We start from the raw sequence: 15,942 nt of genomic DNA on the forward strand, positions 1-15,942 counted from the left end.
ATACCATTGGGATTGGAACTTACAACATCCCAACACAAGGTGACCAGAACTAACTGCTCCTGCCAGACAAGCTGAGCCCCCTTGGTAGATATGTTTTATGGTAAGCCCCGACTTTTTCTCACTTAACGTTGCAAACATGCTTTAAGGTGGTGTTTGATTTAAGAAAAGGGGAGGGGAGGACAAGGACACCATGCCTTGTCCACAGATTTTTTTTATCAAATGTGTTGTGTTTTGTCCTGTCATCCCCTGTTCCTAGGGGGGCTGGAACACTTTGAGAGAGTAAAATGCATTCCAAAGGAACATGCCTAGGGATGGCAGTGGACCGGGGGAAAATGAGGCCTCGCCCCGTTTGGACCAGAGATGAAGGGCATGAAACGGGGATGAAGGTGGGAATGAAGGTTAAAATATGTCCCCATGTGGGGATGGAGGCGGGGATGGACTTACACTTTCCCCTGCCCCGTCCCAGCCCCGATCCCCGCCTTGCCCCTCCTCGCCCCATCCCCAATCCTTTTAAGTGATGACAATAGACCGAGAGGGGAAACGGGGCCCCGCCCCACCTCGCCTCCATGAAGAACAAGAACCTCTACACTGCTTTGCGCATTGATTCAAGGACCAGAAGAAGGAATAACAGAACCAACAAATATGTACAATGTGGAAAATAAAGATCTCATTCAATAAATGTGTCTTGTAAGATCAATGGAAATGAAAAATGTCATCATATCGCATTTTATCCACCTGCATAACTAGTAAGCAGACCAGAATTCTAGCATATGTGCAACCCCTTATACACCATGCAACCTGTTCAGAGTGATGGAAACGTAAAAACTCAAGGTCAAAGGGCTGTGAATTTATTCAATAACTTGGACTTTTTCAGAAGCATTTCTCACCAAAAGAGGGAAGAAAAACTCATGAAGATTACAATTCGATAAAAAAGGAACAACGTTTAGCCTTGACTATGAACTACCTCTTTCAAGTTTCTCAATCTCTTCTTGCCTTTTTCGTTCTTCCTCCTGCAATTCTCTTTCCGCATCCTCTTCCTCTTCTTTCTGGTCCAGATCTTCAAATTCCTTCTCTGCTGCCATCGCCTTGATTATGGGATCTCTTAGTTCAGATATCAAACCACCTCCAATCTTGTATTCTTCCTCGTTCCCAACCAAGAACAAACGTTGGTCCACACCAGTAGTCATAGGAATGTCTACTGCAAGCAATCTCATGTCATACTGCCAAAAAATGCAACATACAATTATTTATGAAAATTTGAAGAAAAAAACATACATTTCATGAAGTATATCGACCACAAAGTCCTAACCATGAGTTATCAGTCATATGATGCATGCCAAAATGGAGGCACTGAAGGTTTAAGTGTGTAGAGGAAGAAGCAATAGATCTGGTCAATGTCATAACAGACCTTTTTTAGAACGTCTCTTTGAGGTGCGAACTAATACAAAACTTACAGAAAAGAAAAAGAAGCAATAAAAGGTTATGCAACTAAACTTGAGTAGATCCCATGATCTGCAAACTCGAGTCTTTATGACAAACAATAACATCTTAAATAGTTTGTGCTAGTTCAAACCAAAGATGGCTTTGTTGCTACTTTCACATACGTGTATGCATGACCTCCACTGAAGTTGGCAATTTGGAAATGCAGCATGCCACTCATCTACTTCATGCGAAAGTAGTAACAAGATGATCATTTGAAGAACTATCAAGATATGGATGATTTATAGCCCGAGACACATTCCAATTCCAGGATTGTTGAGATTTAAGCCCACTTGGCCTTGCTAGATTGACTTAGACATGGATTCAGCAACTCAGACTCGGTCATCAATTCCATGCCTAGGCTGGCAGAGTGAATGTCACCTCACATGCGCTTTGCTTGTTACAGAATGTACATTAACAGGGTCAAACTCAAGAAGATACACAATTAACACAACCCCAAGTTGCATCCTTGGTCCCTTTTTAACCTGCTAAACTAATGGAGTAATGTTTGAAATTTTGACCAACCGGTCCATGTTTACTGCAAACTGAGACAAACCAAAATGGTCAAATACATAAGAAAGCAACCAAGCAGTCACTTTGAAAAAAGTGTCGCCTGAGAAAACTCAGGTGGAAGAACCTTTGAGTATCAAGTTGAGTTGCCATTCAGAATACCAGGCAATCAGAAACCAATTCAGGAAGAAACTTGCAGTACTAATTAAAATGGACAGACAAAGTTGTAGCAATAGGCATCATGTTCATGATCTTTTCATGATTCAATCCGCTCAACATACCAGAATCTAGACCTTAAAAGGAATATACACACACCCAATCTCAAGACATCTCAGAGGAAAGTCACACAAAAGGAGAAAGAGACAACCAGTTCAAAGCATATAATGTTTTGCAACCTGTACCATGTGAAAAGCAATTTCATCAATTCCTAATATAGCAGAAATTTCTTTACAAGCATCGGAAGCACAGAACAAACCTCTCCTTTTTTCTTGTTGACTTCAACACTCACAAGACCCTTTCTTTCAGAGCCTCGAATTGGAAATATGAGAAAGCAACGCTTGCTACTAAGCCTGGGCTTAAGGTTTTTCACACGTAGCCCACCTCCAGACATGACATATGCTCTAACATCTGTCCCTGATAGAGGAGCACCCATAACCTCAAGAATTCCAGCTGATGTATTCAGCCTCCTCATTGCCATTCTATAAATCCTATCAGGATTAACAGTAAATCTTGAGCGAGCATAGATACCCTGTGAAGAATTGGAAATGAAACATAGGCTTCAGTTCTCAATCGTGACATTGCTACAGGTACATAACAAAGCAATAAATAGTTCAACAGCATGCAAAACTATTTTTAAGTTTGTGTCACAAGTTGAAGAAAAGAGAGAGAAAAAGGTTGCCTCTGTTGGACCGCCTCAAAAAGCCAAGGACATGGGAGGCAATGGAGAAAATTTGATCAGAAACATGTCCTTACCACAATTTGTGAAAACTCTTCAACCTTTTCTCAAATGATGGTTTTCATTAACCAGAGTTGCTGTTTCATCCTTTTTAGGATCCCGGTATATCTCCTTAGCTTTTAGACTATGGTGTTTCTTTTCATGTGACCCCTAGTTGTGATATCTTGTCTGAATGCCAACCAAATTCCAATGTATAATGTTTTTACCATCGATGGTACTTCCCTTAAAACCAAAGGAATTGGGGATTTTGAAAAATCTATTGAAAGTTCAAAAAAACATCATTTCCAAAATTAGATATGTTCCAAAATTAAATTTAAATCTTTTGTTTGTTTCTCAAGTTTCAGACTATAGATGTAATGTCTTCTTCTCATCAAATGGTTGTTGGGTGCAGAGGCCATAGAGAAGAAGGCCTTTACTACATGGACTTTTTGGAAATTCTCAAAAATACATTTTGTTGTAATGTTCAAAAAATAGATGTAATTTTATGGCATAGAAAATTAGGACATCTTAGTGCTTCCAAGTTATATCATTTTTCAAAATTGAAAAATTTTTGTAATGTTGAAAATTTTGATTATAGTGATTGTATTATTGGCAAAATGCAAACTTTATCCTTTTATGAAAGGGCTTTTGTTTCCTCTAGACCATTTTAATTTGTTCATTCAGACATTTGAGGTCCCGCACCGGTTATATCAAAAAGTGGATACTCATATTTTGTTGTCTTTATTGATAACTTTTCTAGATACACTTGAGTCTACTTTTTTAAGCGTAAATCTAAAGTATTCATGTACTTTCAAAAGTTTTGTAACATGGTAAAGAATAGGTTCAATGGCAACATTTCTATTATTCGTACCGATTCGAGGAAAGAATTTTTATCAAATGAAATAAAAAACTATCTTAACTTGGACAGTATTTCACATCAAAGGTCTTATCCTCATAGTCAACAAAACGGTCTAGCAAAAAGAAAACATAGGCATCTCATAGAGACCACTAGAACCTTATTTCAAGTCATGTTCTCAAAAATTTTTTGGCAGAAGCCGCCCTAATGGCTGTTTATTTGATAAATTGTATGACATCCTCATCTTTACAAAATATATCTCCAGTTGAAAAAAAAAATAGCCTTATACCCCGCCACTCTAAGTTGAGAGTTTTTTGATGCAAATGTTTTGTTTTATCTCATAATAGAGACAAACTTTCTCCTCAAGCTATTCCATATATTTTCTTGGGATATGGAGAAAACCAAAAAGGGTATAGGTGTTTTGATCCTCAAAATGATAAAATATATGTTTCTCGAAATGTATCCTTTAGTGGAAATGAAAACTGTTTTGATTTAGAAAATGTTTAGAATACTCTTTTTTGCTTGACTTTCTTGAAAATCATAATGATGATAGTTGTAATTGTGAGACCCATGATGAGTCTATGGTTGTTGATAACATTGAACAATCTAATGGTGAGGATGATGAACATGTAGAAGATCAACCTAATATTGAAAAACCTTACAATATTCTAGATGTGGGAATAAAAAGCTTCCATGTGACTTGAAAAATACTCTAAGAAAGAAGATACTCAACCTAGGCATTCATCTGGAATATCTAAGGCCCCAAAAAATGTCTCATATGAATCCTTTTCACCTAAGTATCGTACTTGCCTTGCTCGCATTCACTCACATTTTGAACCGACTTCCTATATACAAGCCAAGGAGTATCCAAAATAGATTGAAGCTATAAGAATAGAATTAAAAAATTTAGAAAAGGGAAAAACTTGAAAAATACAGCAATAGGAAAGAAGCCTATAAGTTTTAAATGGGTGTATAAAGTCAAAACAAAAAAGTGATGAAACCCTTGAGAGATACAAAGCAAAATTAAGTGTCAAGGGATATTCTTAGGAGTATGGAATAGACTATGAAAAGACTTTTGCTTCAGTTGCCCAAATGACTACCATTAGAACCCTTATTGTTATAGCCACTATTAGAAATTGACTTATATATAAGATGAGCGTAAAGAATAATTTTTTAACTAGTGAATTAAATGAACATGGAAGGACCTCCATGTATGGACATTCCCAAAGGTAAAGTTCTTCGCCTATACAAACTCTTTATGGTTTAAAATAGACTCTAAAGGCCTGGTATTATAAGTTTAGCAAGATTATGATTGATATTGGTTTCAAATCATGTTTTACTGACACAACTTTGTTTGTTAAGGAATCTAATGCAAGTATAGTGAGTCTGCTTCTATACATAGATAACATGATCATCACTAGAATAGATAAGCAGGGAGTTGAAAATATAACACAGTTTCTTAAAGATAGTTTTGAAATGACTGATTTGGGTTATTTAAGATATTTCTTAAGAATAAAAGTAGCCTATTCACCTAGAAGATATTTTTTTGTCTCAATCTAAATTTGCTAATTATATTATTTCCAAGTCAGGAATTTCACATAACAAGAGAGTAGGCACTCCAGAAGTAATTAATGTGAAGATAAGTATTGATGATAGAGAACCTTTTGAGGATCCCACGCCTTATAGACAATTGATCGGAGCTCTCTTATCTAACCATTACCAGAACGGATATTGCTCATGCAATTCATTCTACAAGTTAGTTTCAGCATGCTCCCGCTTCAATTCATATGGAGGCAATGATGAGAATTATTAGATACATTAAAAATTATACTTTTAGAGGCCTTTTTTGTCTTCTTCCTCATTAGAAATAATTGCATATAATGATGATGAATGGGGAGGTGATCACAATAACAAACACTCAACCACGAGTTTTTGTGTAAAGGCTAGCTTGGGCTGCTCTTTGTGTATATATAGGGGATTCTCATTCCTCCTGCATTATGCATTCTTTGTGCATTTAATCCCTCAATAAAATTAATATTTTTTAAGTACCTACTTTGTGCCCCTAGTGGATATTGTATTTGTGCCCTTAGTGGCCATGCTTGTACTAGTGTAATCAGGTTCCATAATATGACTTCAACCTTATAGAAGCTTATGGAAATGTAACGATTTTGAAATTCAACACACTGTAGGAACGGTGGACCTTAACTTGGAAACTCAGCTATCAAAGTATGCCAAATTCAAAACTATAGAAGTTAATAATGATTGTGCCCATGATTGAAGGGTCAATAATAGGGGTGGACACCAGGCGGGTAATCGTCGGGTACCTAGCCGTTATAAGTTGGGCTTGGACCAGCACTTGACTACCCAGCCCAAACAAATTCAGGCCTAGAATATCCCAATAGCTTATCGGGTCAGGCTCGGGTATTAGTGCCAGCCTGACTCGGGCTCTTATTATCATTCAAAAGTCAAAAATTGAAAAAATTAAAAAACATTATATATGTAGTTCCCTCCAGCCCACATGAAATCCAACTCTCATGAGTCATGTCAATTGGGGAAACATGAGGCTAGAAATTTGTAAAGGCTGAGATAATAGGAGGTTGAATTCCCTGACCTACAGATTTGACATGACAACTCTCTCTCTCTCTCTCTCTCTCTCTCTCTCTCTCTCTCTCTCTCTCTCTCTCTCTCTCATAGTCGAAGGTTTTCCATGGGAAAAACTGCGGGTGTTGGTCAAAATATTGAAGCTTCAAAGGTGATGGTGGCACCGGCCACCAGTTGAGGCTCACCATGCACAGGGAGCAAGAGAAGAGGCCAAAGGCTGCCGAACCCCCCCCCCCCCCCCCCAACTCTCTGGGTCCGACTCTGTATCAGGCTAGTATCAGCACATTTTCATAGCCCGAGACCGACAAGAGTCGGGTCGGTCTCTTGGCTGCCCTGAGCCTGATTGTGCCTGTCAGGTCCGGCCAGGCCTGGCCTATGTCCACCCCTAGTCAATATGCTTAGATTAACAGCAACATACCCAATGTGCATGACCCATATCCAATAGAATTTTAGAGTAACTTGAAGAGAGGAAGCAACATTTAGGATCTTTGGTTGTGAAATCCATAAACAAAACATTGCAAGACATTCTATCAACTAGATCTATTTCAAAAGTCCTCTTAAGGATAAACTTTTTCATAGTGACAGTAAAATTTAACTAGAGACTCAGTAATATGAAGCAATAAGGCAAAAAAATCACCACCTTTAACAATAACTGGAAAAAAATATCCAAATATCCCAGATAGGGAACAAACAAAACTTATCCTTCTTAATGGTAAGAAAGAATAAACATGCCTAACCTTAGAGAAAATTTATTTATTTATAAAAATGCTTGTAAATCTTCAACAAACTTCGCTAGTGTCTGCTAACCTAATTCAACCAAATCAGCCTCCTAGGATTTAAATGGCCCTCTGCTTCTAGAATACACCAATCCAACGGTATCGCAAGATTGAACCTGAGACACAATTACAGAGCCACTTAACTTTGGCTCTGAACTCAGCTTGTCCGTGCCACACATAGCTTTTCCAAAGTGCAATTTCTATCGCTATATCTTTGGAATATGAAAATACCAAAAGGGAAAGTTTGTAGGATTCAGAGAGATCTCTAAAATGTAAAAAGATTGTTAGGTTTTGGGCTCATAGTAGGGAGATATATACCATCAGAGACTATTATAATTCTGAGCTCGAAAAATCAACTTTCAAGAACTAGCTTGGTTCAGGTTTGTTTCTGAGATAATGTATAGCCATTGGTAAAAAAACAAGAATATTTTCAAGTTATAATGCATCAGCATCATACATAGGCGTTCATAAGTCAAAAATATGTCTTCATGACATCCATTCAAACAAAGGGTTATTTTTGCTCATTTACGTTTGTTCATTTATCATATACAAGCCTTTTTAGTCAAACCTGCATCACTTCCCTGTGCTCCGAAGATATTTTCATTAGCTATCCACGCACTCCTCATTAGGTTCAAAAAAAAAACTTTGATAAGCTTTTTCTGACTGTCCATAGTTCCTTGACGGTCCAATATCACTTCCTTTAATCCTTTTTGTTCTTGCTTTGCAGCCACCTCTGACTAATGGTTCCAAAAAGGCACAAATATATGTTCAATCCATAGAAGACTTATCGGGCATATCAGGTCACTCTCCCCAAGTATGGACCAAGAAACATGCTAGCTGAAAATCAAGCATCATGGAGGCATTATTTGTACTATGACACATTTTCATTAGAGAACCTCATCTTGCAATCTTTAAGAAGCACTTTAGTACTAGTGAAAAATCAAAAGTGGAGCCTAAGAGGAAAATTAAAGACTATGTTTATAGTACAGTGATCTTCTTCTCAATATAAATTCTACTTTTGTAGCTGGTGAAAACCAAAAGTGGAGCCTAAGAGAAAAAGTAAACACTACATTTATAGCATTGTGATCTTCTTCTCAGCATAAATTCTACTTTTGTAAAGAGGCTGAAGAAAATGAAAAATGAGATGAGCGCTGTTGTTGCACATGTTTATGCAAACTCCCACACCATGCACACTGTAAGGTTCCAAATACTAGAATGGTATGCATGAACTTAGTGTAGGCTTGTTTACAATGCCAAGATACATAAAGCAACACAGCATAATTTAGCACTAATAAACAAAACAAGAATCCAGTATGGTGCATAAAAGGTCTAAAGAATCGCAATTTGGAAAATCCATGGACATAGAAAGCAAAAAAGTAGTTTAACAAAGTTACAAGGCTCAAATCTCACCGCAAATGCGACGATTGCAGATGCAAGAGCAAGAAACCCATACTTGGCCATGCCTTCAGATAGCCCAACAAACAAACTAGCAATTCCAAACATAATTCTCCATAGAAGAATGCATAATCCGACGCCGAGCGCCCCGACTAACACCAAATAATTCCTCTTCCAGAACGCCTCAATGTGGAGCCCCACGGCTTCTCTATAACCCGAAACCGTCGATCTAGCGGCCTCCAGAGGCCTAGCCAGCCACTTTGACAACTTCCCACTAAAAACCTTACCAGATTCTGAATTCCGCGTAACTGAGAAAAACCTCCTTCGCATTTCTGAAGGCAATGGTTTCAATCTCATTAAAGGAACAACCTTTTCTGCGAAGGGAAGGCCCTTTTGATACTGGTTAGAAGGGAATTTGGTGGTTAAAATCCTAGAATCAGAATGACCCATTAGAGAAAACCCCTTTTTGATAGGTGGGTGGGAGTAAAATCTAAAGAACCCTCTAAGGGGAAGCTTCTCTGAAATGGGTGAGAAAATTTGAGGTTTATTTGATGGGTTTGAAGCAATCTCTGAGCCCAATGAATACAAATAAGAAAACCCATGTGGAGGATTGCTACCACAATGGTCTCTTTGGGGAATCCTGTGAAATGAAGAATACAAATCAGATTTTGATGAGAATTGGTGGGGAAAAACTCCATTTGCATAAGTGGGCTTTGCGGTTTGGCCGTGGAAATATAATCTTGAGAGGCCCTGGACGATAGTTCTGGAGGGTTTTGATGAATTGGGTAGTGCCATTTTGGGCCGGAATTCAACTAGAAAGTTGGAAGCAGTACTTCTTTCTCTTGTATTCTTTGCGTTAGAGATGGGAATATCGGTCTCCAGAGACGATGAAGATGCATTCTTTTGGAATAGAGAACGTGACGAGATCTCCGGTTGGGTTTTTTTGTTCTTGCACTGGTGGGATGTGAAATTGGAGCGGCCAAGTCGATGGTGAAGAAATCGCCATAAATCCCGTTCTCGGGAAAATCTCGGTAAGAAAAACGTCGCTATAAATTAAGATTTGTTGTTTCGATGGGAAATCTCTGGAAAATATCGATATTATAAAGGATACAAAATTATAAAAAGACGTAAGGTAATTGTTAAATAAAAATATAAAAATATGAAAAACGCGTTATATACCGTTAATATCGGACAAAAAAGTGAATTAAAATAGGCGATATGTTGATAATACTACTTTTTTGAAATCTTGTGATAAAATGTTAGAATATCCCCGATAATTGTGACGAACCCCCCTAAGTCAACCTCTGCTTGGTCAACAACTGAAAAGACTTTGTTCCAAAACAAGCCCTTTTGGTCCATCCTAGGGGTGGTCCATGGGTGTCAATGGATCAGATTTTATCCGATATTTGATCGAATCTGACTTGGTTTAGTAGGATTTGGTAAGCCAAAATCATATCTTATTATGATGATTTCGAATATGGTCTTGAATTTTATTACCAAATAGAACAATTATCCAAATTTGTTGGATATTTGTATCTTATTGCATGTAAAAATTTGGATTACACTATGAACTTTTCTTCATTTGAATTCAAATCCGACTCCAACTCTGATTAACCAATATCCGATTAGTCAGATATGATATTGGTCATAGTTTGTCGAAAACCAAACCGTTAACATCCATAATGGACATCGGGTTGAGTACCTGATAGGCAACCTGGTATTGGACCGATACGAGTTTGGCCCAAGTTGCACATTGCAAACCCGGCCCGACAGCTGGGCTCAGCCTAGCCCAACTACTGATCGAGCATTTAACTGGGCTGGCCAACAAGAAAAGAAAATGGGGTGAGCTCAACAAGAACTAGGTAGCCTGAGCTTAAGTTTGAGCTCGGGCTGAACACAGTGGCAATCAGGCTAACCATATGTTGAACCTAGACTTGAGGTCTGGTAGAAGAACCCAGATAGCTGAGCTTGAGTTGTTAGGCTCATGCAAGATGAACCCTAGCTTGAGCATGTGATGAACCATACCGAGCTTGGGTTTGTGATGAACTTGAGCCTGAGTTAGCCTAGTTGAGCTAAAGCTAACTCATTAATTTAATAAAAAGTGTTTTTCTCTTCAAATGTGATATCAATGAGATCCGAACCCTAAACCTATCACTTGCAAGCTTAAAATGATAAACATGAGCCGAGCCAAGCTGAGCATCATTTGTTCATGCTTTGGCATGGAAAAACTTCACCAGTAGGCTCATAGTTCAACTAGTTGAGCATATTTTTCTAGCCCAAATGAGCTTTGGACGAGCCCAGCCAAGACAAACCACACTAGCTGCTAGTCTTGTTTCTCAACCTCATCATTGAGACTTATTTATCAACAAGAAAATAAGGTGAGGTCGGGGGATTCGCTTGTCTGGTAGGAGCAGCTGGTGCATGTCACCTTGTTTTGGGAGGTTGCAAGTTCAAATCCCAATGGTATCATTGTATAACTGGTAAGGAGCCTGCCTAACCCCAATTTGCCTTTGAAAAAAAATATTAATACGAGGTTTCTAAGGAAATAAAAAATTCTTATATTAGACAATAAAATGGATCTCATCTTATTTTTGTAGGAAAAATAATCCAAACCAAAGTCTAGTGCAAGTCACCCATGTGTTGGGTCATTGCAGGTTCAAAACCCAATGGTATAGATGTATACTGGATCTTCATGGCGCGGGTCCAGAAAGATAGGCTTTTTTGAATTTTGAACCAATCCGACTTATGGATGGATTCAAAATGTTCAAAATAGTAGTAACCAGCTTTTAGATCATTCTTTTCGATAAAAAAAAAAACAAATTTATGACTCAAGTATCACTCATTTAGGCAGTTTTTTTTGCAGCCCTATAAAAATTACCTGTAGATCACATATATAAGGTTAGTTTTAAGAAAAATAATTAACAAAAAATGAAAGAGCAAAAAAGCATTTCTACGCCATATCACCATTACCAAATATTATTCAACCTCTTGAGAACCCCGGAGCTTGCCTATTAAAAGAAAAAGAAAATTTTCAAATACCACTCAAATGTTTCTAGTCGCACACCAAACATTTGCGAGTTTTCAAATGCCCATCAAAGTTTTTTTTATTGTTTAATCGAATTATCTCAATCATAAACTAACATTGGATTGTTTTTGGGTTATTAACAGTGTAACTCATGTTTTAAAGTTATTATTTTAAAATTATTAGTTTGCCCCTATTCTATAAACATAAATAGTAAGTTTGACCCTAGATGCATAGGACTAAAAATAAAACATAATTAATGTAAAAAATTTATTAATATAACGAAAGTTGTACTCTTGACCTCTTTAACAATAAAGGAAACACTAACCATTACACCACTAAATTTTTAAATAAACAATTTATGTAATTAAGTTTAAATTGCAAAAAAGCCAATCAACCCAACAATGACCTATACTCGCGCCCTCAGCATTTACTCGAGACCCCAACTCAAAAAATCGTGATTAGCCGGATAGAAAATTGGTCAACCTTTCAGCAACTTGTGATTAATCAGCAATTCAATATAATTAGCAATTAATTGGTTATGTCATAATTTAGATTTTTTATGTTAAATTTTTATATTTTGTTTTCATGATTAGTTTTTCTTCAACCTTAATTCAAAAAATGTCAACAAATAGTGTCACTTCAAATAATTTCTTATACTTTTAATAAACATATAATTTATAATTTTACACATAATAAAAAGCAATTTCCAACTACTTGTAAATGCTTATGAAAAGAATTAAAGAATATATATATACAGGGTAGGGTTCGACGTTACATCAAATGCGGGAGCATGAAGTTGCGACTACCACTAAAGCCTTTTTTTCCACTGGACCCTTTAATGGCAGCCAAAAACCTTGGCTAAAATCTTTCTTTTTTTACACGAGCTGCGCATCCAAACCTTATATTTTTTAAAATTGTAGACCATTGATTTTTGAATCTTATAAAAAACTAACTTGGTGCTGGAATGGGACAACTCAAAAGTTGATTCCGACAAAATCAAGCATGTAGATCACATTTGTATGGTTAAATTTTAGAAAAAATAGAAACAATCTTTTCAAAGTTGGATAAACATGCAGTAGGCACAAGAAGCGTCAGGCATGTACCTCTCTCTCTCTAGAGAAACAATCTGCCCGGTGTTCTAGACTTATTGTTTCAAACTTGGGGTGCACGTTCAAACTCGTTCGAGTCTTGTTATTCGAGACCTCTTACTTGGTCCCATGATTTTGCGGCACAAAAAAAATGAAGATTATTGTGGCGGGTATGGTTGTTTTCAGCATGGTGGGTGATCTGGACTGAGAGAAACGACATTTTTTTCAGGGGCATCAAATTCGATTTCGAAATGTTTCGCCAATGGGTCATGTCTAATGTGTATCTGACTCTTCAGTTACATAGTAGAGAGGGGGGGGGTTGCATGGTCACCATCTAGATTGTGGCTGTCTTACTCCTATGTTTCTCTCTCATCCATACTCCTATGTTTCTCTCTCATCCAATATTCTGTTGGATGTATTTTGGTAATGTTGAACACACTCTCTCTCTTTATATATATATATATATAGATATATAGATATAGGAGGTAGTAGGATACAAGTTATAAATATTAGATTTATACAAAGTTGCCAATAGGTAGGTTGCTTGATGAGTGGCGACTTCTTGCCTCACATTACACAAAAACTCTAAGCAACGTATGTTTTCAAAAATGCTATGCCGGCCATTGTTGAATAAAGGGTTGTCTTGGGCAATTGAAAGCGTGTGAGTTCCATATCTGACTTTTTGTTTTGTCAAAAGCATGTTATGTTCAGCCTTTATCATTTAAAATTTTCTTTCATTGATTGCATTTTCCAGCAAAGAAAGTTGTAACTTTGACATTTTTACTTTATTGACAATTTATTCAGAAATTTTATCAGATCCCATGAACTCTGACAAATTTTGGAGAAACTGGTTTAAAAAGTCATTTTTCTGCAGAATGATTTTAATTTTAGTTATTAGGTGGTTGAGACTTGAGAGGGTGTGAGAATAAGTGTGGGCCCCTTTTTTGACAAGTTTATATTCATTAAAACTATTTTCTATGGGCAATCAAACAGCCTCCTTTGAACTTGAACCGATCCGTACCCGAACCATATGAAAGTTTCTAATCAGTAAATATTACATATTCTATTAAACATTTAAAGATGTCGATAAACTTATAATTAGTATGCATTGCATTTTATAAATCTAAACTTTAATTCATTTTTCCATATAATTGCCCTTTTATCCTGAAAATTGTCAGATTCAAGCGAATCCCCAAATAATACTCAAAAACTCGTTGAATTTGATACATTTTGAATATGATATATCATTTTTTGTTTTTTTCTTGTTTCAACTTAAAATGTTTGGTTGGTGTGGATATTATTTTTATTTTCAGTTTTTGACATTATTCATAATATATATTAACCTTCTATTTTGCTAGCATATAATATTCTTAACAAACAGTTGATTCCATTAATTTACATGTTTTTTTATTAGCAAGCAATTAGGTCTAGAATGCTGATCATATCAAGACTAGAACCCGATGAGACCCAGACCATTAACATCCGAACACATTAACAAATATGGGTCTACTTTTTTCGGCCATACATAAACCCGACCTGAATCAAAACAAGTCTACTAACGACCCGACCCAATGGATACTCGAACCCATCAACCCATATGGTGCTACTTTTTTCAGCCATACATAAACCCGAACTGAATCAAGACACGTCTACTAAAGACCTGGCCCAACGTATACTCGAACTCATCAACCCATATGGGTCTACAGTTTCTAGCTGTAGCCGAACCCAAATTAGATTGAGTCGGGTTTGTGTCTTATCTTTAAAGTCGATTCCATAATTGTGACTCAAACTAAAGTCGGTCCGGTTACACCCCTATATGGGTCTACAATTTATAGTTGTACCTGAAACTGAATTAGATTGGGTTGGGTTTGGGTCTTATTTTTAGACCCGATTCAGAATCGGGTTTGATAAGACCCAAACTGAACCCAACTCTGTTACACCCCTAGCTAAGAGTTACAGAGCCTGATGCGCTAGTGTCACATAGCAAACAAATGATGTCGTTGAATGGTTTGTCATACAGTTGCTAGAATATGAGAACTGAAAATATGAAAACTAAGGTGTAAACCAAGATTTTTATGGACTTTTATTCTTTTATCTTGAATTTAACGTGATTTACATGCTTGGTTTTATAAGAACCTGCTTTTGAATCATCTGATTTTGATGTATAAACAAGATTTTTTTAAAGCTTTAAAACTAATGACTCTTAATCTTCATAAATATTCAGGCATTGAAAAATTACATTTTTTCATCAAAAATACACTATCCAAAAATTCACCATGTCAAGCACATCCACATGGTTGAATTTGCAAAAAAAAAAAAGTATTGAAAATACCCACAATTTTTATAGTTCTCATATTTTCATGACGCGTTTTGTCATATATCTAAACAATTGCTTAAAGAAGATTCAAAATTCCTCCGCTAAATTTAAAGGCCAGGTGATAAATAGTAAGACCCGATTAAGACCTGGCTCTGGACTTGAAAGTCCTATTAATACATAGACCCGGTATAGTTTGTGATTTTTTATACCAGACCCAGACCTGAGTTCCAATTAAGACTCACAAAATTTTAATGTAAAAATGATAAAAAACATGATTTTACCAGGTATGTTAGAGGTCTGGTTCATGTAGTTTTTATGGGGTCTGGGTATATTTTTTTCTTATAGTGGACTCGATTAGACCCAGGTCCAGACCAATACCAAACAAAAAAACCGGGTCCAAGTCTGATACCACCTGGGTCCCAACCAAACAGCCCGGTTGACACCCCTAATGGTGACCAACCATTACCGAGTCCCATCTAATCATAACTGATACAATCAGATTCAAAGTCAGGTGGGATCAGACAAAATTGAATCTGGATCCAACTAGCTTAAAATCTTGTATTTACACTTAATCAGTAATCAGAGTCGGGGTTCCTGGTTGGTAGGAGGTGCATGTGCACGTCTCCTCCTGGTGGGACGTTGCAGGTTCAAAATCCAATGGTACGTTGAATATTAGTTGGTGGGGTCTGCCTAACAGTATCACCAATATCGCGAGATTTATGAAAATCTTGAAATAATATCGCAAGAAATTGCCTGAAAGTTTAAAACGACAATTTCTAGTGACAATTTCTCGCGAGATTTATGAAAAACATAAATACCACGATTTAAACGTGATATTTATGTTTTAAACAGCTATTTATCACGAAAAAAAATCCTATCTTTTTATTTTAAAATATTTTTTATTAATATTTTCTTATAAAAAATATTTGTTATTAATTTTTTATTGCTGAGATTTTGCCAA

At 36.7% G+C, this 15,942-nt stretch overlaps 1 protein-coding gene across 1 annotated transcript; it reads right to left on the minus strand.

Annotated features, from left to right (window-relative positions):
* Nucleotides 1-643: 643 nt before the first annotated feature.
* Nucleotides 644-9,527, minus strand: LOC149839359 (uncharacterized). The gene is made up of 3 exons (XM_090004090.1): nt 8,567-9,527; nt 2,465-2,737; nt 644-1,220 (listed from the first exon to the last, which is right to left on the minus strand). The coding sequence occupies exons 1-3, from the start codon at nt 9,344-9,346 to the stop codon at nt 954-956; spliced, it is 1,320 nt and encodes a 439-aa protein (XP_089860216.1). The 5' UTR covers nt 9,347-9,527; the 3' UTR covers nt 644-953.
* Between the last annotated feature and the right edge of the window lie 6,415 nt (nt 9,528-15,942).

Source organism: Nuphar pumila, chromosome 4 (assembly GCF_984573655.1).
Source record: "Nuphar pumila chromosome 4, dmNupPumi1.hap1.1, whole genome shotgun sequence".
In the NCBI taxonomy this organism is placed as follows: Eukaryota; Viridiplantae; Streptophyta; class Magnoliopsida; order Nymphaeales; family Nymphaeaceae; genus Nuphar; species Nuphar pumila.